Here is a 24,593-nt window from a genome sequence, read left to right as displayed (position 1 = left end):
TGTGTTCATATACATGTATGGAATGAAGGATAAATGGAAACTCTTTAGAAAGATGCCAACAGGAAGTCGGGGATGGTACGTATCCACGTCCCTGTTCCCAGGGCCCTGATCTTCAAATGTGGCATCCTGGATGGATTTATCTTGAACAGCACACTCTTATTTTGAAATAAAGGCAAAATGAGTAAAGAGTTGAAATCATGATCAGCATTCAAATGATTGGCCGAGTGCTAATGATGTGATTGCAGGTACATGAGGTAGGTGTGTTGGGAACCCTCCCAGCATGCATTGGGGCAACAGATTGATGGACACAAGTCATTTTGTGTTGCTGTGTTCTACATTCTATATCCACTCTGTTAAACATTAGCAGTGAATATAGTCAGACTACACGTGATGCTGGGGAGTTACTCCCCAATGGACGAGCAGACTTTTCAGTGATAATCATGTCTGCTTTTAAAATGAAATCTTACCTAAATCTCTTAAAAAGCAGCTTAATTGCATGAACAGTTTTTTAGCAAAGTGAGTTCTGCAGTTAATCATTTAATAAGTTTTACTGTTGAAATGTCATATGTTCTGGCTCCACTGGTCTGGACAGAACAGAATCTGAGTTTACACGTAAAACTGTATAAATCTAAGAAAGGAGCCATTTGTAACTGAAAATGAAGTCCTGTTTGTGGTTCACGGTAAAACCAATTGGTCATGATCCATCTAACTGCTGCAGGTTTGGGTTTAAGGACTCATTTTCAGTTAATTCGGTTCCATAAAGCAAATTCAACATAGTTCAAGCTCAGTTACTATGGCAACTTATGCTGGGAAACTAACCTGGTCCGGGGCAGGCAGAGTTCCTGGAACACTGACCCGACGGGAAAGCGGTGATTTTACCACTGACTTTCTGGCGTGCTGCCATATTATTTGACTTAAATTTTTCGACTCATAGTGGTTCAAGTTAATAGAAAATCAACTTAAACAAGCTAAATGACAATGAAACATGTAGATCTACATGTTTAATTATATGGTATGTGATAGCAAACGCTTAGGCTACATAAAAGTCTCAATCGCCATTTCATAACAGAAGTTATCTCATTGCGCTTTTCCTGTAGAGCAGGTCTAGACCATACTCTTTATAATATTATTTACAGAGACCCAACAAATCCCACCATGAGCAAGCACTTGGTGACAGTGGCAAGGAAAAACTTCCTTTAAGAGGCAGAAACCTTGGACAGAACCAGACTCAATGGTTTTGTTTATGGCAGCTGTATTCCCTTTTTTGGTTATTAGATGTTTGAATTCTTCATTATGTTTCTAATAGAACGCTCTGCTCTCTTTACCGCTGCTGTTTGCCATGAGGGATCGATCTGATCCATGTTCGACCTCTCGGGCTGCTCAACAGCGCGCACACGCGATTATCTTGACTACTTGAGCCTGTGTCGAATTAGTCTGATTGCGTGAACTTGAATTGAACTTTATGGAACAGCTTTAGCCCCGACTGATTTGTTAGGTTCATTCAAGTCAGAGCGGCATATTTTACAAACAAAGAGCAAACTATAATATTAGACAAATACGAAGAAGTTAAACAGACAACACAATCCAGCTGCCAAATGCAGGAAGGACAGCTGGCAAAACATCACCGACTGTGTGAATGTGTAAATTAATTAACAGGCTTATAATAGCACTGCCCCATCATTAGGGCACATGATCTGACTAGAATTACATTTATAATAATAATAATAATACAGGGTTTTTTTTGTATAGCACTTATCAAAACCAGCATTATAAAGTGCTTTACACATAAAACACAACAATAAAATACACAGTGGTGTATGAATAAACAGGCAGGCAAAGGAAATAAAAGAGGTATAAAACTTAAACACAATGAATGATTAAAAACCATAAATAAAACGTATGTAAAATGTGTTGCTTAGATGTATTCTTATATGATCATTTTAGATTTATTCTTTGAGCTGCAGCCCGAGCAGCGCAAATAAAAGATAATGTCTGGCTTTGCCTCTCCCTCATCCCTAGTGTTTCCAGCTGTTCTCCCCCTTCCCTTGTGTTTCCTGTTTGTACCCTGTTGGTTTCTGTCTGTATCGGTGTGTGATCTGGTCCAGGCGTGGCCTTCATTCCGTCTCCTACACACCTGCAACCAACTACCAATCAAGCCTTGCCACCAAGCCTCCTGCACACCTGTGATCCATCCAATCATCCAGCTCCAGCAGTATATAACCCTGGCTCTCCTCTCCAGTCTTCTTCAGCTTGTCAGTTAACCTAAGTGGATCATACTCACCTGTGTACCGTCTGCCTGGATTTACACTCTAATGTGTATTTGTTTGCTGGTAACCTAACTGCCGACCTGCTCGCCCGCCTGCCCGCCTAGACTCTGTGTCAGCTCAAGACTGCCTGCCAAATGAGACAACACCACTGTGAGATCTCAGTCTACACTCAAGCCACTCTGCTATCTGTGTGTGAAATAAATAGTTTGAATTTTGAGTCCTCGTCTGACGGAAACCAAACCACGAGTAACCAACTAACGCAACTATCAAATCACGTTGCTATGCTAGCCTCTCACCTCTGTCCAGAAGGAACTGCAGGTTTAAAGTGTTTCGCCTGTTCCACCTGCACTTTCGCCTTCACGCAGAGAATCCTAAGCTCCAGACCCTAAACCCTTTGATGGGGGATTTAATCAAGTGTCGGGGATTCCTGTTCCAGTGTTCCCTGGTGTTTAATCAGCGACCGCTAACCCTTTCTTCAGACCAGTCTAAGGTATGCTATGTTATGGGTCTTTTGAGAGGGACAGTACTGATGTGGGCTGAGGCTGTTAATTCCAACCAGGCAGTTGCTTTGCTCTCTTATGAGGAGTTTGTGACGAAGATGAGAGGGGTGTTTGACCATCCTGACTATGACAGTAACGCTGCTAAACGTTTAATAAATCGCCGCCAGGGTTTTAGGAGTTTGGCTGACTACGCGGTGGAATTTAGGACGCTAGCAGCAGATGCAGGGTGGAATGACGAGTGTTTTTGAACAGGCTTAATGAACAGTTAAAAGATTAACTTGCCTCCCGTGATGATCCAACTACCTTTTGACTCCCTTGTTTCTCTTGCTATCAGGCTGGACAACCAGTGAACGATGCAAAGAAAAAACGGGTCAATCCCATCCTCCTCTCTTCACCACCACCTCTCGCAAGACCAGGGATTCCCTCTCCCCTCGGGGCTCACGCTTCGTCTTCTGTCACCTCTGTTCCCAAAGAGCCCATGCAGCTAGGACAAGCCCACCTTTCATCTGCTGAACGACTCCGCAGAATTAAGGCGGGTGACTGTCTTTATTGTGGTCAGCCAGGTCACTTCCGTACTTCATGCCCTGTTCAACCAAAAGACTAGGCTCACCCGTAACTGTGGGGGTGCTGCTGAGCCAGACAAATTTTTCTATCCCATAGAAACAAAATGCAGATTCAAGCCACCATCCGTTAGTCGTCTTATCCTGGTCATGCTCTGATTCGGGTGCAGATGATAGTCTTTTTGGATAGGGATTTAGCCCAACAGTTTGGTATACCTTTTGAACAGCTTGCGCACCCCCCCACGGCAACCACCGTGAAACTCTTCAGTTAAACATAATTTCATCCCCTAACACTGTTAGTTCTGGGTCTTCCCTGGTTGAGGCAACATAACCCCCATATTGACTGGTTAGCTGAAAGAATTGTGGATTGTAGTGCTTTTTGCCCTCCCTCCAACAGGGGGCTCCATCCCCTCAGCTAAAGCTGAACCTCCAGATCTGTCTTCCATCCCAGCTGTTTATCATGATCTAGAGAGGGTTTTTGTAAGGATTTAGCACTCTCCCTGCCACCACACCGCCCCTACAACTGCGCTATTGCTATCCTTCCAGGTGCTCCAATACCCAAGAGTAAACTGTACAACCTGTCCCATCCTGAAAGAGACGCTATGGAAAAGTATATCACTGAAACTTTTGCTGCAGGCTTAATTCGACCTTCTTCCTCTTCTGTCGGAGCTGTTTCTTTTCTTTGTAGAAAAGCAAGATCACACGCTTCTCCCCTGCATAGATGACCGTGGGTTGAACAACATCACTGAAACACAAATACCCTCTGCCATTAATCAGTTCTGTTTTTGAACCTCTCCATGGTGCCACCATCTTCACTAAATTGGATCTACGGAATGCATACCACCTGGTCCGGATCAAGGAAGGAGATGAATGGAAGATGGCCTTGAACACTCCCCCCGGACACTTTAAGTACCTGGATATGGGCCGTCCACCAGTTCCTCTAAAGATTGATGGAAAATAAGCTCTTTGTGAAGATGGAGAAAAGTGAATTCCATGTCCAGTCGGTGAGTTTCCTGGATTGCATTGCATTATTGAGAGCGGGCAGGTGAAGACGGATCCTGAAAAGACCAGGATGGTTGCAGAATAGCCAGAACCCATAACACACAAACAGCTGCAGCTGTTCTTAGGCTTTGCCAATTTCTACTGCTGATTCATCAGATTTCAGCAGGGTGGCAGCACCTCTGACCAGACTCACCACCTCCTCCATTCCATTCTCCTGGACCCCAGAGGCAAAACAAGCTTTTTCCAAGCTCAAGAACTTCATACTGTATCTGCTCCCATTCTCATCCAACCAGATCCTGGCCCCCAGTTCATCGTCAAGGTGGACGCTTCTGACACTGGCATAGGAGCAATTCTCAAAGCCTGATGCTCTCTCTTGCCAATACACCACTGAAGAATCCTCCCGTCCTCGTGTGTGGTAGCAGCTGTTATCTGGGAAATTAAATCAGTGGTAAGAGAACCACAGTGTAGCCATCCTTTAATGGTCATCCCAACTGTCTGACTGTACCTAACTCTGTTCATTCTCAAGTCCTCTAGTGGGGACACACTACTTGTTTTTCCTGTCATCCAGAAATTGGCCATACCCTGTCCCTCATCAAGCAGCATTTCTGGTGGCCCACGATGGATGCTGATACCCAGGACTACGTCTCCGCCTGTTCAGTCTGCACTCAAGCGAAAGTCTCCCATTGTCCACCCGCTGGTCTGCTCCTTCCTTTACCTACTCCCAGCTGTCCTTGGTCATACACCAACTTGGTGTCACTGGTCTCACGGTGTCACAAAGTAACAGTAGTTCTTACCATTTTTGATCATCAGCCTACGCGCAGTCAGAATCAAACTGTTCAATACCATGAGGATCCACCCCACTTTTCGTGTTTCTCAATTAAAACAGTCTCTTCCGCTTCCCCTCCACCCGGGTCATGGATGACAGCCCACTGCTCATGGATGTGCATCACCGTGGTATAGGTCTTCCTCATTCCTAGTGTTTCCAGCTGTTCTCCCCCCCCTTCCCTTGTGTTTCCTATTTGTCCCCTGTTAGTGTGTGAGTGAGAGATCTTGTCTAGGTGTGGCCTTCATTCCCTCTCCTACACACCTGCAACCAACTACCAATCCTCCTTTGGGTCCTGAGCTTTCTTAAAACACTACAGAACGATCTGGCCAAAACATGGACCCAGCTGACTCCGACACAGAAACAGGAAGCATCCAAGAGCGATCTCCAGTCAAGAAGAATTACTGGGGCATCATGAGCAACTTCTCCATGCCATGATCCCATTACAACTAGTCAATTTACTACAAATGACCTATACACTGATGTAATTTGGTATACCTAATAAACTGACATCAAAGGCAATTCAAAAACAAAACAGCCCTGCAACACTATATTTGTACCTTCAGGAAGCTGCTGCTAAACGTTTTTCAAGGAATCCATTGGATTCCATTCATTCTATTAAAATCGTGTTGTAGAAGATCTAAAACCTGTAGTGGTGGAAACTAAGTAGAGTCACTCAAGAACTGTACTTAAATACAATTTTGAGGTACTTTTACTTCAGTATTTCCACTACTCCACTACATTTTAGAAGCAAATATTGTCCTCTTTACTGTGCTACACTCATTTGACAGTTACTTTACAGATTTTACATAAAAAAACAGGTTTATAAAATTAAATGCATTGTTACATAGTATATGATAAACCAAGGATTGTCAGTCATTTGGCTTGTGACCCCTTGCAGTAAAGCAGTGTCTAGCTGTGGCCTCATGTTTCAGCTGTCTGCGCTGTTAGCAGTAGGAGACATTTCTCCTCTAGACTTCTCACATGGTTTCATTTAAATAACTGTTCAAAGTATCCAATATTCGCAAAAATGCAAAGATTAGAAAAAAGTCCAAAAACTGGACACAGGTTTGTGTATCAGAACTGTTTTTGCTTTTATCTTCTTTCCTCTCCCATTAATCATCTCACGACCCCTCAGATTTATCTTGTGACCCTTTGGAGGGGCCCGACCCCTACGTTGGGAACCACTGGACTAAACTAGCAACTGCATGTAAAACAATTCAAACTAGCTCCACCTCGATCAGCTACAACAGCAAAATGCTGCTCTACCTCTAACAATCTAATCATTTCAGACAGAATCAGATATCAGTTACAGGAGACATTTTACTCTTCTGACTAGCAGAAGAGTTTTGCGATATCATACCCAACATAATTTGGGCTGTAGCCAATAAATGAAATCCAGTCAAGGATTTCATTTAATGCCATTGTATTGCTTTGGCAGTGATCCCACCCATTTCGTTAAAGTTTAAAAATATTTTGGGAGAAAAAAAAAACACTTAGGTTTTAAGATAGCCATCTCTGAAATAAAATAAAACCAATATATAAAACTACAGCAGTCTGCACGGCTCGATACCACTAAAGCTCAGTGAGAAACACATTTGTCATTTGGTCGACCTTTTCTCTAACTAGTGTCTTCACACAAAACTAAGCATGAACACAACTTTATATCATCATATCATAGCCAATACAGCAGTTGTTTTTTAGTATTGAGCAAAATGATGAATGTGTTTATTTCAGACACTTAACAATACAAGCATGTTTGATACAGGTGAGCCTTTGTTTTGTTAGGAGTTATAAATCAAACTGCAGCATATCATCTGATAGAAAGTTAATGTCGCTGACAGAGTTTCTCATCCTTGGTCCTGAACAGAAAGCATTTCTGAAGGTATGCTGCTCTAAAAACAGATTTTTTTTCTAATGACTCTGACCAAACTGATCTCCAGCAGCTTTATGGATAATAAGAAACTTTGACTTCTTGGACTTGAATAGTTTAACATCAATGATCTGTTCCTTAGAGCACACTGGTGTTCTCTAATGACAGCTTTCCCTTTTAAGAAACAAATGTTAAACACGCTTCCCGCATGCAAGAGTGCAACATGAACGCCACACGATCCATATAATACCAGTCTACGTTGCTGCTATGGAAATGAGGTTGGATGTGTGTTTTCAGGGCGGCATGGTGTCCAACGTGCTCTCTAGAGGACTAGACAAGAAATTCTGTACAAGATTCTACAGAGTGTCTGTTTGAAGCAATCAGGTGATGTGGTTGGGGTTGTAGCTCAACAGAAGGGAATGGCTAGGCCTCAGAGGTCCTCCTCCTGACCTCACCTATAAGATCTGCTCTGGAAACATCAACCTGTGGAGAGAAAACAGAATCAGAGTCTAAATCACCTTCACTGGCCAGGTGTGTGTACATACAAGGAATTTGACTTAAGTACAAAAACCAGCAGTAACATTTGTAAACAGTAAGACGATTAGTGCAATGGTGCTGAAATAAAAATGCTAATGTTACAGGTTGCGTTACAGTATATACATGAGGTAGGTGGATATGACAGTATGTACAGCGTGTGTAGATTTAAAAAGAGGTGATATTTCCATAATGAGATACATTTACAGTGAACATTTGTGTCACAGGCTTGTTCCTGAGTGTTCAGAGCGAAGGCCTGTGGGTAGAAACTGTTCTTGGGTCTGGTTGTTTTGGCGTACAGCGAGGTTAGTTCTAACCACTGGAAACACAGTGTCCGTCTAACACCACTTTATTTAGGCAGAAACTGTGTGTGCACTGTGTGTGTAACGTAAAGCTCTGGTCATCTATATCAAGGCTGGCTGGGTAATTTCAGGACTCCTCGGGGGGACACGGTTGAAAGCCTTCTCCAAGTCCACAACAATGTAGACTGGATGGGCAAACTCCCATGAACCCCCCAGCAACCCTGCACGGGTAAAGAGCTGGTGCACTGTTCCGCGGCCAGGACGGGAGGATCTGAGGTTTGACAATCGGTCGGAGTCTCCTTTCCAGCACCCTGGAATAAACTTTCCCCGCGAGGCAGAGCATTGTGATACCCCAATAACTGGAGTACAGTACAGTAGGGCTACTGTTCCTCTGTTTTTCTGGGTGTAAATAAAGGTTGTAAAGAAAAGCTGCTAATCATAAAAAACAAACTTTAATTCAGATGGTCTTTTGTATCTGCTTCTATGTATGTGACAGCAGGGAGACGGTGTGTGTGTTCTGTATCAGTCGTACCTCCTCTCTGGTGGCCACGACGCGGAGTTTGACCACTCCATCTTTCAGCTCCTGTTCTCCCAGTATGGCCACCAGGGGGATCCCAGACTCCTCACAGTGCTGCAGCTGACTCAGCAGTTTGGGGTTCTTCTTATACATCACCTCTGCCTGGATACACACACGCACACACACACAGCGTTCAGTTGGCTGTACTTTTCAGAGTTCCACTGTCATTTAATAGTCTTCATATTTAATAGTCTTCATATTTAATAGTCTTCATATTTAATAGTCTTAATTACAGCATCTTGGAACAAAGTGGGATCCAGTGAGCAGCTGTAACAAAGTTTCCCCTCAGGGATCAATAAAGTATTTCTGATTCTGATCAGTTACTCTTTACATCCCTAGTGGTTAGAAGAATTTAAGATTACAACAGTCATTCATATACTTTACAGATACCAATACGAGTCAGAGATATGAATACATTGATACACAATCCCAGATCTAAACCGAATTCTGTGAGAAATTTGTAAAAACAATAAAAATTAACAATTTTGGATATGGCTGTCAAAAAAGATCTTTCCTAGTAACTCCCTCTCTCTAATCTGAATTAATCTGATATCTGTGGTGGTGTCAGGTCACATGACCTCCTCGTAAATGTGCACGTGTGTTCCCAGCTTTGAGAAATTTAAAGTAAGCTGTGTGAACCGATCGGGACCGACACGACACGACTTGATTTTAACATAGCTGCCAACAGCGACCGGAAGTTAACAGGCAGAACAGGAAACGGGCGTCAATACAGAACACTCTCTCACACACCTTAATGCCAGCATTCCAGAGCTCAGTGACGAGTCTGATTCTCTCCTCCAGCAGGTTCTTCTGAGCAGACGCCACCATGACCTGAACCTCTGTGGTACGAACCTTCTCTGCTGAGGCCTGAACAACACGACAGCTACACACGTGTTAGCAGTACACAATACAACACTTCAACTGGAGGAGCACAATTTAAAACAGCTCAGATTATCTATCTATCTATCTATCTATCTATCTATCTAGAGAGATAGATAGATAAAAATTAAGACGGAATTGAGTCATTTTTATTTTGTAGATGATAGCCGACACATTACCTCAGCCTTCTGCTCCATGATGGAGAAGATCCTCTCGATACCGATGCTGACACCCACACACGGCACTTTCCTGCCCTTGGGGTCAAACATGCCCACCAGGCCGTCATATCGACCCCCGCCGGCCACGCTGCCCACGCTGACACTCTCCTCTGCAGGGGCTCCGTTTTGGGCTTCAGTGGACACCGGGGCCACACCTGCCTGAGTCAGAACCCCCTCATAAATGACTCCTGTGTAATAGTCCAGACCACGGGCCAGACTGAGGTCAAACACCACCTGGAGATGATGGAGTAAGAAAAGGGGAGTAAAGATAGAAAAGGGAGCAGAGTAGAACAGAGACAGTTACAAGTAACATGGTAAAGAGAAGAAAACCAACAAAGAGGGGAAAAAGTGGAAGGTTTGATGAAACTAAGAAAGCGTTAACATGCATAAAAGTATTATCTAATCATTATTGTAACAAACAACATTATGGGATGTGTGAATAACAGCATGCCTCACCTTGTCTGTGACCTGGAAGAGCTGCAGGTAGCTGAAGAGCAGCTTTATGTCCAACAGGCCAGCGCAGGCCTGCTTACTCTGAGACATTTTCTGGTCCTGAAGGAGGCGCTCTGCTAAGTCCATTCCACCTACAACATAAGCAGTAGCCTGTTCACACATCCAGCGGACACAGAGCAGCATTCATTTGGTAACTTCCGGTTGTGGTGGCGTGCTGAGTAGTCGCGGTGAATATGCCGAAAAAAGGAACCAAGGACAAACATAAGACAAGTGAAGGGCTCGTTAATGAAGAACACCTGTCAGGATCTGACTTGGAGGCAGCGAATAGGTCTAAAGCACTAAAAACACGGAACATCCCTCCACTACAGACATCATGAAGGCTATACAGTCAAGTAAAGTAGAAGACTTGGAGTGTCGGCGCAACAACATACGTATAATGGGTATACCGGAGAAAAAAGAAGGCTCTGACCCCGCTCTTACATGGAGAAATGGATCGCAGACAATGTGAATATACCACCTCCTGTTCTAGAGAGCTCAGCACATAACGAGCCAAAAACCCGACTCTGCTCCCAGAGGATTCACTGTGAAAAGCCTGAACTACAAAGACAGAGGAACATCCTTAGAGCCGCCAGGATGTAATGTAATGTACAGAAGCAATAAAATAAGATTCCTCCCGAATCTGTCGGCGTTTACAAACAACAAAGAGAAAAAGCTGCAGGACAGGGGAATCCTTCAACACGTCTTCCCGCCAAGCTGCTGCTGACCAACGCAGAGCACAAAACTGCCTTCGACAAATACATCGGGGAGCTGGGAGAACCGGTTCCTGGAGGTTAGCAGGAGAAAACCTGTTTTGAACTTACGGTCACTGCAAGTCTAATGTTAATGTTAGGACTCGGTATACTCTGTAGACTCTGGCTGAAGGGAGCTATGGCTCACTCTACGCATCATGATTATTTTATGTTTGAGTCATGTTACAAAAATGTTAAATACAAACCATTTGTTAAAGACTAAAATAGTTATCAGAGTTGTCTTTATGCATATGTTATCATCATTACTGGAGAAGATGTGAATTATGTTCAAATCAACAAGCAATATGAGCAGGAGCTTTAAAGACATTTGGTAAATTCGGGTATGTTCAGGGTTGGGTTGGGAAAGTCTGTATTATTGCACCCATTTCATTTATCCACTTTAATGCCTTTTCATCCCATCTTCCACAACAGTTTCAGAAACATAAAAGGAACTAAGACGGTATAGTCCCTCATTCGTCCAGGAGCGTCCCATCGTAGAAAAGGTTTCAGTCGTAGTCGTCTCCACAATTGAGAATGACTTCCAGATGGGAGATTCAGCGTCCAGATGACCACGACTGAAACCTCTTCTACGATAAAGGAACTAATTAAAAAGGGGGGTATAGCCAACCACTATACAGGATAAACGGAACAAATAATAGCGGATATCTTAGTTGAATGTATTTCATGGAACTGCAGAGGCCGACATAAACTTATCCAAGTAAAGCAGGTTATGAACGGGATAAAACGGCTAAAAGCCAAGATAGTGTTCTTACAGGAAACACACCTATTGGCTAATGAGACGTCTAAGATAAAACGAAGGTGGCCAGGACAGGTCCTTTCAGCTTCCTACTCTACTCACTACTAATTCTAGAAGTGTAATGACACTAATTCACAAGTCTATTCCATTACAGATTGAAGATCCCAACGGTAGATTTTTAATCATACAAGGACGTCTTCTCTCTGCACAGCTTAATTTAATTACGTATATGGACCAAATAACCATGATGTTAATTTTTATATCAACTTATTTCTGAGAATTTCAACATTACCAGGCTAGCACATTGCCGCTGGGGACTTTAACTGTGTCGTGGATCCAAGAAAAGATAGATCTTTTGGTGTGGATAATACTCGAGATCTAGGAAAGCATTACTTTATAAAAGAACTGAACTTACTTACAAAAGTTTTTCTAGAATAGATTACTGTTTGGTGTCAGCAGAACTCCTCTCTAATATTAGAGGTTGCCATTACAACAGCATAGTCATTCCGGACCATGCAGCTGTATCTATGTGGAGTCAAAGTTGATACGTCAGTCCCCTAAGTGGAGATTGTGGAGATACAGTTTTTAGGAGAACAAATTGATAACTATTTTGACATACCACACCTCAGCCACAACTAAGCCTTCAAGGCATTTATTATTTATTATTATTATTACCAAATTATAAGTTATATGAGCAGAAGAACAAGAGAAACAGGAAAAAATGAGATCTGGAGTTTTCAGGAAGGGCAGAATCAACATGACATCTCTAAGCAATTATTATTACTTAGAAATCAGTACAATGAGTTAACATCTGATAAGGCTGCTGCAGAATTAATGAGGCTCAAACAAATGTACTACACTCAAGGAGAAAAGCCTGGTAGACTTCTTGCATGGCGCATCAAACAACAGCAAACAGTGAGGACAATTACTATGTTGAGGATGCAAACAGGAACATTATAAATGATCCGTTGGAAATTAATACAGTATTTAAAAATTTCTGAATTCCTAGACAACGTAGCAGTTGCCTATAAGATTCACATTATTATGGCTATTATACGCTCTCGTATTTCTGGAGCATTTTTTTTACAGCCATCATGTCCTGAAAATGATTTGCTTCCATATTAATAAATAAAGCTGGGTCTCGTCACCGATTTCCCGACTCGATTCGATTCATAAGGTCCCGATTCAATTCGATCGATTCGGTTAGGGACATTTCAGTAACAATACCAATTTTGCTTGGATATGAAAGAGATTCTCAGAGAATTAATGCTGGAAATTGTACAAGGAACCCTCTAACCTGCTGCATTATTAAAAATATTAATGTTTACATTAAGAATTGAGCCTTTAAATCACCTATAACAGAGCTGATATCTCCACTCAGACGCCCCAGTGTTTCCCCAAACATCACATTATGAATAAATATATAGAAATTAAGAAAAAAACTTGACATTTAAGGTTGAAATAATGTCCCTTAATCATATTCAGTTCAAGTATTGCATTTGTAAATGTTGTGGTGTTATTTCCGCATTGAAAGAAAAAAAGATTGTTTAATGGCCGCTTGCTTAGTCAGTCAGAGGTCAGGCAGGTGCGCCCAGGAACCTGTATACGTATTTTTCCTCGACTCACAAAACCTCCATGCTACATGAAAGTTAGCATAATATGCTGTAGAATTAACAGAGGTTGCGTTGGACTGAACGGATGAATGCTTTACTAGCACCAACACCACTGATGTCTCGCATCATGTGTGAAGTCTCACCCTGCATACTGACGTACTCCCCGATCTGGTCGGCTGCCTCCTCCGACAAGCCCTTCTCATTCACCATCTCCTTCTTCACGTCCTCCCAGGGCATCTACGTTTGGACAACAGAAAACGGCATGAGATGGGTCAAAGCCAGATACTGATGAATAACAGAGAGAAGGTGAAAGGGAACAGAGGATTGTGGAAAGGGGTCAACATCAGACTGACCATAACCATCGTCTACGAAGGGTTGGTCTGAAAGTCTGGCCTTCATAACAATAGTTGACTTTGTAGAGCACCATCTACACATCTTAAACCTTGTGTCTCCATACCTTGTCCAGTTTATCCACTGTCGAACAGATTGTGCGGAACTGGTCATCTGGAACACCACACACAGCAAACATCCCATCGAGGATGCGTCTGTCGTTGACCTGGAAATGGAGGACGTGGTTACAGAGATAACATCGACTGATCTTAGTCTGCAAGTTTCATCTGTAAACGTTACTGAATGGATGTGACAAACCTTGATACGGAAGTCTCCGAGGTCCAGCTCACTCAGGATTTCGTGGACGATCTTCAGACACTCAGCATCTGGAATCATGGCGTCATACTGCCCTGCTATGTCAAAATCCTGAAACACACATATGCACACATTAATTCATTTAAGTAGCGCAGACCATTAAAATCACAAAAGTGAATTAAACCAGATCAGTTTCCAAAAGCTCTAACAAATCCGCCTCCCTGGCAGGAGTGAAAACATGTATCTGAGGATGACTCACACATTGATAAAACTCTCTGTAGCGTCCGCGGGTCATGGCTGGGTTATCACGGCGGTAGACCTTAGCGATGTGGTAGCGCTTGATGTTGGTTATCTTGTTCATCGCCAGGTAGCGGGCAAAGGGCACCTGTAAGAGTGCAGGTCAAGGACAACACACCGCTCTTTGCTGTGATGGAGGGAATCGACATTTGGGGGTTAATGTAATCATCTACAATCCAATTAGACAAGCAGCAGCAACAAACGGCTGGGACAAACTCCGAAAACATGCAGGTAGCACACTGACATTTATAAAAAGGTAAGCTAACATAACATTACCAAGGTCTGTGGATGTTGATGTAATGTTACTTTCAGTCACTTGTCTTTGGTATTGCTATCGATAACCATGGTAACTGCACACTACAAAGACTGACAGCTGTAGCCTCAAAATGCTTAAAAGACATAAAAGTTAAAAATGCAAAAAAAAAGAAAAAAGAAAGAAAAAAAAAAAGACTAATTTTGACACGTGATTTTGATTTAGTTTTAAACAGTCATTTGAGCTGTGAAAGAGGGCCTGGGGTCTTTAGGATCCAAAGCAGAGCATTGGGGTTAAACAGCCCCCAGTGTATGCTGGCTCCTCCCTCAGAAAACGCAAGAGACCAAAAAAAACTTCAAACGTAATCAAGTGAAAACCCGAGTGTCTTGGTATGGCATCCTGGTGACCAGCACATACAGTACCATATAACCTCAACGTCCCTGGTTCGATTTTGGCCAGGGCCCTTTGTTGCATCTCATATCCATCTCTCTGCCTAGATATCACATATTTTACTGTCGCTAAGGGGAAAAAAGGCAAATTAAAATGAGTATTGAAAACAGTCTGAGTATTAAAAGGTTGGCATGATTGGTCATGTTTACTTACTTGGGGATAAGATATTTCCTGATCTAAATAATAATTTAGCTAATTTTATACTCTTTAAATAGCGATTTGTGTTTGTGCGACAACATTAAAAACTGATGCATCAGAGAAGTTTGACACATTTTGTTAAATGAAAAAAGGGTTTATAGGAAAACATTCTGAAAAAACAAAATGGTAAAAGACCATGAGATGCAGCTGAAACATCTGGAAACAGCTAGTAAGTGGACCTTGAGTTAAGCATAGCATCGACACCTAATAGAATTAAAATATAACAGTTTTTGTGAAAACCAGCAAGTGGCAAAAAAAAAACCAACTTGCCAATTATGTAAATTTATGTATGTAATTAAATAATCTTCGGAAAGCCATATCTGTTATAAAACTCTAGTTAGTACACCTTAAGACTGAATACGAGGCCGTCCTCAGCCAGCTGATGCTCATGGTTGTGTGTATTTTAAGGATACAGTGAGGTCATATCTGAGGGACAGCAGCTCTCCTCCCTGGTCTTTGAGGTCATAGATCAGCTTGGAGTCTTCTCCATACTTCCCTGTCAATGTTTCCTACACACCACAGGGAGATAAACCTTCATGTGAGATGATCTCAAGTTTATGTTCCATACGTGCACAAATGTACTGAGTGGCAACCATGTTAAATTGTGTTTAAGTTTGCGCTGTCAAAATTGGCCAAAAATGATGTTCGAGTATTTGTTCTAAAAAAAAACAACAACACATTTTTCAATTCGAACTATTCAAATATCTATTTCTGCACAGTATGTCCATAAGATGGCAAACCAATACAATGAGACATAACTACTTGTAGGTATATTTGTTTCAACATAAACATGTCTTTTAAAAGATCTATATACCTACACATTACAAAATAAACAAATAAGGTTTGGGTTGAATTCCAGACATCAGGCCATGCTCGTTTGGGTGCATATCTTCGAGATGTGCCCTCGGATTGCTAGTGTTGGAATAGTAGGCTAACTGTAGCTTACATAGCTTGCATACAACTTTATCACGAGGTTCCAAAGTTTTGCCGTCTACTGACCAAAATCCGAATCTCAATTAGAAGCCAGGTCTGGTTTTTATAGAAGTTCTTTGGATGTATAAAACCTCTTAAGGTCCACCGGATTGCCCGCTTGCGCTAGATCTAAGCTGCTTAGATCGGGCATACAAATATACATGTCTAAACTTCTATTAATATGGACATGCTGCACATCAGATCGGTTAGATTCTCCACAATTCAATAGTTAAGTTCATTTTACGGAAACGATGAGCACCAAAGAATAATTCAATCAGATTTACCGGCACGGTAAACAAGAGAGACGGGGAAAAGTGTTGCCTCCCTACCTTTGAAAGGGTCAGAAAGTCCAAATATGTGTCCATTGCTCGATTATTTATATTCCTTTAGTCCGTATGGGTCCACCCATCAAAAGAATGAAAACGTTTTTTCATAAAAAAAGTTATTATAACTACGGTAACCTTCGGCTTTCATCCTTTCTAAGACGGGCTAGCGGTGAAGTTTTACGGTATTTCCAAAATGTAATGCAAATCACTCTCTCTGCAGCCGAGTGGGGTTATGAACTCTCTGCTGTCATTACGACGGTTCGTGTTGAATTATCCGCTCGGTTTAGCTCGACCTGCATTTCATTATCAATCAGTGAAAGTGCAGTGCAGTCAGTGCAACGCGAGAACCGAGGCAGACAGCCACGGTAGCGCTGCTTTTTCCCCACAATCGAATATTAATTTTCACAAATCGAATCTCTGTTGGGTTTTTTTTTACAATTCGATTGTATAATATAATCGAATTCAGAATATTCGTTAACAGCCCTAGTTTAAGTTTGTGTGAAAATCTACCTTTAGTTCAAAAACAGGTGTGTCGATGGTCTCTGCTCCATGGCGTTTGAAGCAGCCGATGATGGTGTTGAAGACTTTCTCTCTGATGGCCATCTGCTTGGGGTTATAGTCCCTCGTTCCCTGACAGAGAAAGACATTTGCTGTGTTTCCATCTGACTGTCAAGTGAATTTTACCCAAACTTTTAAAATGTTTAAAATTAAAATGTGAATTAGGTGTGCATCCATCAACAGGGTTGTAGTGAATAAAGTTAAAGTGGTCTCAAAAATTTGTTTAAAGGATTTATTGTTCTGCAAAAGATTGTTGCTTGGTGTCAGTTACTGTTTGTGTCATTTTTCCATGTTAACTGTTTTAAAATGCTTGGAAATGTTCTGGTGTAAGAATGGTCATAAAAGGCCAACAGTGATACACAACAACTGTGAACTAAACTAAAGTGACGTTGCGATCACAGCCTTAGAGTCCCATTTTCACTTGGTATTATCATGTGATCTGTATCTGGATACATTATCTGGATAATGACAGCTGATCACAGGTTTACATTTACACCCAGTATTAATAAGCACTCTCGTTCTTGATTCTGTCGCATTATGATAGCACTAGCAAGCTAATCTAGCTAGCATGCTTACTGTCAGACGACCACCATTGGCTGTGCAAGCTATTGTAGGTATGTTATCTTATAGATCACAATGGCGTGGGTTTGATGGTGTGGTGTTATGGGTACATTTCAGTATCAAACATAGTTTCAAAAGTTTGGAATCACCTGTTATATTGATGTTTTTCTTCTTTCCTTAAATGATGGCTATTTTAACAGTATAATTCAGACCCCAAATGTATTATTTACAGTTGAAAGAGTTTTAGAATAATTAAAAAACCTGCGTTTAGTCGATGTGCCCAGAGTGTTGCCTGACAGGGGAGAATACTGTTGTAACCATCTCCTCCCCCAAAATCCCCTTCGATTTTGAATGTCTTTTCCAGTCCAGAAAAGCGTGAGTGACCCTAGATCCTTATTGAACCACAACAGTGCAATCGGGCTCTAAATATCTTTGGGCCCTCTGCAGTCTACTCAGTGGTTCGACTGAATAGGTTTAAACTGTGATGGTCAGTCCACAGTATGTTCAGCTGCTATTGCGCCATCCAGTTCCAACAGTGCTAACCCTGGACTAACCTACTATTTCTATTTCGAAGGTTTAAGAATACGCGCCTGTTAATTCCAGCTTGTTAGAGGCATTATTGTTCACCTGACACTGAAACAAGAACCTGCTCCTGTTTAAATCGGCACATTTTAATGCTCAGCTTGCATTTTCTGTTACCAGTGACTGCTGATTTTTTCTTATTTAACTGTTGCTCAGAGGGTCTTTCCCTTTCAGCTGTCAGTCTGGTTGAACCATTGTACAGCCTTTTTGTTCTCCATGTACAAAACATTTACTTTTCAAACCCTTCATACAAAATAACATCTGTAATAACATCAACATGTATTTTCCCTTATCCAGATAAGATATCCAGATACAGATCGTAATTTAATACCAGGTGGGAATCTGGTCTTTATAACACAGATTCCTTTTCTTGTTCTATTCAACAGTGCTCTGTATGTACAGTAAATGGATGTGTGTTTGAATACAGCAGCACTGTGGTCTTACCTTTGCCGTCTTGAGGACAAACTGATGTTTGCCATCATCTCCTCCTAACTGTGCCTTCAGCTCCAGCAGTTTGGCTACCTCTTCATCAATCTGCAATACACACATACCCACCCACACACACACAAACCAGAAGATAAGAAAGATAAGAGGTAAGTTTTCTAACACCAGTGTCATACTGCATTGGTCAACATCAGCGAGAAATCTTGCCAAACACACACAAGCACACTGCACCACAGGCCTACCTGAGCCGCAGTGATCCCAGTGAAAGAATGCAGAGATCCGGCACACGTTGCAGTCCGAAAGCCCACCAGACCAGAACGAGCACGAACACAAAACATGCCCAGCACGTTCATCCCACAGCACAGGGGGAAAGCAAGTCCGGAAATTGTACAAGCAAAAGTTCAGGAGTGCATCATGGGTACAGTAATGTCCAGTGGTATTGTCCAGGGGCAGCCACAGCAACCAATCACAATGGTCAGTAGACGGAGAACCAGGAAGTGAGTTGAGCAATGATGTCCAGGAGGGTTGGATTCCCCAGACAGTGAGGTAGATGATGGTGATGATGAAGGGTGAGGCAGGCCGAGGTCATCCAGGGTCAGGCAGGAAGAACAGGAGAAAAGTGGTAAGCAACCCTAGCGCTAGGGGAAGGCGGGGCATGACGCATCATCATCATCATCACAGCGTGGAAGATAGAACATGAGATGTACCAAGTCAAACAAAGCAGTCAGCACAACGCAGCCCATACACACACACACACACACACACACACACAGGGTCCTGCCCTGATCCTAGTATCAAATCTGTGTCAGTGTTTAGTGTTTGTAGTGTGGCTGGCATTTTAAAAGCTCCTTACATTTAAAAGCTTGGTTAAGTGTGTAATTTTTTCTAAAATGTAAGTTAATGATAATTCTAAAGAAGAAGAAACTGGAGTTTTGTCTGCAGCCTCCAACTAAATCATAAATAAATATGTGGCGATTTCACTTCTGAGGTTGCTAGGTTCTGGGTATCAAACCTCTATACTTTTTTTGACAAGGCCAGATGTGTTCATAGCACGGAGTATAGAAAACTGCTGAGTACCAGTGTTTACTTAATTTTAAGTTTTTATTAAGGTTTTGACTGTATTCTACTTAGACAAAGTTCTTTCGGCTACGCGCTGCTTGGGTTTATAGAATATTTAACATTTCAAAAAGGCTTTGTATGGAAGCGTATAGGAGACTATTTTAAATGATAAGACTTGATAAGATTGAATAAACTTGGAAATGGAAATGTAATTCCCCAATAGCATTATAATTTTCCACATACGTATGTGTTATTTGAGTAAAAATTCAAATGATTATTCAATAATCCAATTTGTATTTTCATTTCCACATACTTGTATGAGCGCTCGTAGTGCGATGTCCGAAGGTGACGTAGTCTCGCTCTCTCACCCAGACGCGCTCTCAGGTACCAAAATCTGGCACCGACTGATTTAACGTGAATCGTAGTACCGATGTAATACAGTCGGTACCCTTAAAAGTACCGAGTTCGGTACCCAACCCTACTCTGGGGCAGCATTATGCCGCCGTTGTTCGGTTCAGTGTAAAAAAGCAAAGCAGGCGTAATGACAGCTCTTCTTTACGGCAATATTCGGGGATTTATTTAGTAAAATAAATTCTTACACATTGCACCTTTAAAAATAGGTCATTAAAAATAGAGCCCGACTGATATGGGATTTTTGAGACCGATTTTAGAGTGGAAAAATCCACCGATTGCTGATACGACGGCCGATATATTGATTTTTTGAGCTGGAATGAAAACAGACCTTTTCTACGTGGACTGTGCACTGATATGCCTATGTAAAGCTACTCAGAAGGCTGCTTTCTTAAACAAATCACTTTATTCAATATTCTTTAACATGTTAAATTATTTAACATATACATTGTCAACCAATTACAGAAATGAACACAGAAAAAAAATAATATATAGCTAAATAAACATCAGTACTGTATGTTCAGTATCAGTCAGTTGCTGTAGTAGCAGAAAATAAACTCTAAACTGTACTAAAGTACAGTACTAAATGTTACATTCCACCACTGCTCTCTACTAGCTTACTCTATCAAGCTCTGAGATTCATGCTACAGCTTCGTTCTGAACCATTATTTCACTGGATTGAACTGCAATCAAACGCTTTTTTCTAGCTTATCAAAACATGTCATCTGTAGCAATATTTGGCTGTTAATGTAACGGTCACTAACATGAAGTCATGGTTCGCTGCTGCCGAGTCCAGACAAACAGCTCCTCTGCTATAAACGTTCAGGGGAAACGTTCAACATATCCGGAGAAAAAACAGCTCCTGTGACTCCAATATGGGGACATTATTTATTTACTTTGCAGCATTGCATCTCACCAACTAGGTAACGTAGTGTGAAGCCAACACTCGGACTCAAACCACCAGCGCACCGTCGTCTGCTGAGCTGCAGAACGATGAAGAGATGCTCTGACGCTAACCTTTCAATCTGCTCTGACAAACTACAGCTGGCTAGCTACCCCGCTAACACAGCAAACAGTTGTGATGAGCATGAGTGATGTGACTGTTGTCAGGGGCGGGGTTATATTAGAGTTATATTGAACGGGGAACCTGATGGGTTCATTGTTTATTACCTTTGCAGCAAAGTATTTCACAAACTAGTTAGCAACTTAGCTTAAGGAGAGCTGCTGCTTCTCTCTCATGTGACACTGCTTGCCACTGTAGTGACAGCGCCCTCTGCTTGATAACCTTTGTAGTGACACCAATATATTAACACAGGCTGTTCTTTCTGCCTAATCTACTGGAGACAAAACTGGTTTATATCGGCTGACATCAGACAACATATACACCGATACTGATATATCTGCGACAGGCCAATATCGGCAGATAATATCGGCTCACCGATAGACTGAAATGAAACATTTTATCGTGATAAAAAAAAAGATGTAAGATGACTGTGAGTGTAATGTTAAATGACAAAACTGACTTTACTTTGAGCAACCTCTTACTGTAATTTCATGAAATTTAAAAGTCAGCAGAAACAGAGCCTTGTATTCCTCTGGTATTATCTAGTACATTTTACTCTCACACTCAGCTGTATTTGCTATTAACTAAAATTTAATTTCGTTCTACTACTTTCTCAATATACAATTATTATCATAAATATTATAGTGCTTTATTTTATTTGAATGGCACACTGCTCAATAGTAATTTTAAAAAGGGAAAAGAGGCTCTCTTTCACACAAGCTTCCCCGTGTAAAGTATAGATAATATTGGTAAGGAATGTACAACGTAGAGCCCGACTACCAATATGATCGGAAGATATTGGCCTGTCGCAGATATATCAGTATCGGTGTAAATGTTGTCCGGTATGAGCAGATATAAAACTGTTTTCAGTATATAAGGCAGAAAGAAAGGCCTGTGTTAATACAGTGCATCCGGAAAGTATTCACAGCGCTTCACTTTGTTTGAAACCTTTGCAAATTTAATTAAAAAATTACAATTTTTAATTTTTTTTTAAAAATCACATGTACATAAGTATTCACAGCCTTTGCTCAATCCTTTGTTGAAGCACCTTTGGCACCAGTTACAGCCTCAAGTCTTTTTGAGTACGATGCTACAAGCTTGGCACACCCATTTTTGGGCAGTTTCTCCCCTTCTTCTTTGCAGGACCTCTCGAGGTCCTTCAGGCTGGATGGGGGGCGTCGGTGCACAGCCATGTTCAGATCTCTCCGGAGACGTTAGCAGAGGCGCTGTCTCTCTTGACTCGGCAGCAGCGAACCATGAGTTCGCTATGATTTTGTGACCGGTACGTTATCAGCGACATATTGCTACAGATGACTGATGGTGGATTGAACAATTCACTAAAGCCCAGTAGACCTTTTTTCACAGAACACATTTTGACATGTCACAGTATGAAAGCACAGGTGTAAGTAATGAAATGAATGATGACTGAAATCCAGTCCGGACGCTCAAATCAGATTTCAAAGTGTCTTTTGCTTCACTTGCAACGTGACACACAACGATGACATCAAATCCAGAGTGAGAGAAGAGCATCAGAGGAGTAATCATACCAGCCTCCTCCGTCGCTGAGTTTGTCTGGTGTGACGGTGCAGTTCTGCACCGCCACTTGACAGCGTGATTATTTGGAGGGCGAGATGATGGATCTCCATTTCTCATGCTTCCACGTTACGCTGGAAAGCCGTGTCACCAGCAAACGTAGTAACTGACGCCTACGTCGTTACCACAGCAACCCATGCAGATAGGCTGGTGATGTCCGGACACACAAATCCGATCTGATCACTTGCAAATAACAGTGCAGACAGTCTGCCTTACAGATCTGATTTGAGAAACAAATCTGATTTACCTGCAGTCTGAACAAAGCCTACGTGTTTGCTGTGAAAAAGGACTATTGGACTTGCCACTCTTACTTCCAATAACCACTGCTTGTTTTGCTTAATTATCTCCAGAGGTTACACTGTGTGTGATGTGATCACTGGTGATGTGCTGGTGGTAAAAGCTCTGACAGGTCTCACTGACACTCAGACCCTGACATAACAGCACAGAATTCAGACCAAACAAAACAGACAAATAAAGGAGGAAACATCTCATAGAAAATAAGATCAGAAAAGAGACAGATTGAGGCTGTTATCTGTGGACTAAGACAAGTTCACTGAGGAACAGGTGGCATGACAACGCCTAAGGCATTAAGGGTTTAAACTTTTGTTAAGAAATGTCTGTCTCACTCGAAACTTCTAAATTTAAATGATACTCCCAGTTTGGCCCTTTGGCCCGGCTGCAGCATCCTCTACGGTGCATGGCAGAGGGAGATCATGAATATCACAGAGGAACCACAAACCAGTTGGAAATTTGAATGAAATAAACGCTTTATTGTAGTCCAGAATAGCTGAGATAAAGACTGGTCCATAGAACTTGTCTTAAATAATGTTCTGTGTGCTTGCTGATAATAAAAGACAGCATTACAGTCAGATATAACCTGTGTGACACTCTGTCCCTATCGGAGCACAGAGCTTATACTAGTAGGACGGCACCTGAAGACAGCTGATTAGCTAACGTTTCATATCTAAATTTCTGATAACATCTGCCTGCGTTAATACGGCAAGTTATTGCATCAGCTATCCATTTTAGGTAGACACGCTTAAAGTGAATGTTTACACGCATCGTGGCAGAGTTGTCTAAAAACGTCCCTTTGCAAATAAAATGGACTGTATCTGGTGGTTTTAGAGGCGGTTGGCTACTTTTCCGTTAATTCCATACCACTATGTTAGCACTAGCTAGCTAACTCGACAGAAGGAAGGAGGGCTGTTAGCGGACGGGCTGGTTAGCCGCTCCCTCTGAGGTAACTTAGCTAGCAGTTAGCCGGTTCAGCTAAAATGAAAACACTGGTAGGAACAGAGTGAAGACAATCCCTTCGGCATGAAATGGGCATTATTAAACAGCTGATGTGATAGCAGGCCAAACAGCTAGTGGCCCCAGCGCGTTGAGCTAGCCTTTATGTCCTCTTTAGAACTAACGTTAACGTTACTCATCGCTCAAATCTAGAGCAATTAAATGTTGACTCACTTATAGCTGAACACATAATATAACGGGTGACGTCATCTGAATTCTTGGTGTCTTCCAATTAATTGTGTAGCTATATAAATAACAGAGGAACATTCTTTAAAAACAGCTGACAGATGTTATAATGGGCGTTTCACTTAAATACGTAACCGTTCATTTTGTGGACATAATGTAACGTAAAGTAACTCATAACAAAGCAGAAAGTGATGTACTAAAGGCCGCAACAGATTTGACAGCAAGCTAAACGGCGTTTGGTCTGTGGGGTTCCAGTTAGCTATGCAGCATGAATGAAGCTGGCTAGCAACCCTTCTGTTAGATGCCAAATGGGCACGCTGTTCACCGCATGTTAAGAACTTGCCTTAATATCACAATTAAAGCCCCCTGCTAAACCTGAGTACTGACCTGCTCTTTGCCCGCCTTCGCTGACTTTAACTTCCGAACGACTTCACCTTGGATTTTAATTGCTTCTTGTATCTGTGCCTTGCCTTCCATGGCTTTTCATTAATGGACCTCCAGCAGCTGTCAAGCCTGTAGCGGGTAAAGCGGAAACGGAAACAACTAAAACTTCCGTTTA

General features: G+C 41.9%; 1 protein-coding gene across 2 annotated transcripts; it reads right to left on the bottom strand.

The window, feature by feature from the left end:
* Positions 1-988: 988 nt before the first annotated feature.
* hars (histidyl-tRNA synthetase) lies at positions 989-24,582 on the bottom strand. 2 transcript variants are annotated; one of them, XM_044205797.1, is made up of 14 exons: positions 24,422-24,562; positions 18,675-19,070; positions 18,433-18,522; positions 16,798-16,917; positions 15,403-15,498; positions 14,051-14,176; positions 13,795-13,902; positions 13,604-13,702; positions 13,290-13,383; positions 9,992-10,119; positions 9,497-9,769; positions 9,189-9,305; positions 8,394-8,540; positions 989-7,508 (listed from the first exon to the last, which is right to left on the bottom strand). In XM_044205797.1, the coding sequence occupies exons 2-14, from the start codon at positions 18,783-18,785 to the stop codon at positions 7,449-7,451; spliced, it is 1,569 nt and encodes a 522-aa protein (XP_044061732.1). In that variant the 5' UTR covers positions 18,786-19,070; positions 24,422-24,562; the 3' UTR covers positions 989-7,448. The 2 variants fall into 2 exon arrangements, with proteins under 2 accessions (XP_044061732.1, XP_044061733.1); XM_044205798.1 differs by lacking the exon at positions 18,675-19,070 and having other exon boundaries at positions 24,422-24,582.
* Between the last annotated feature and the right edge of the window lie 11 nt (positions 24,583-24,593).

This window comes from Siniperca chuatsi, linkage group LG8 (genome assembly GCF_020085105.1).
Source record: "Siniperca chuatsi isolate FFG_IHB_CAS linkage group LG8, ASM2008510v1, whole genome shotgun sequence".
Classification (NCBI taxonomy): Eukaryota; Metazoa; Chordata; class Actinopteri; order Centrarchiformes; family Sinipercidae; genus Siniperca; species Siniperca chuatsi.
The sequence above is the reverse complement of the archived record's forward strand: the minus strand, read 5'-3'. Positions and strand labels throughout refer to the sequence as shown.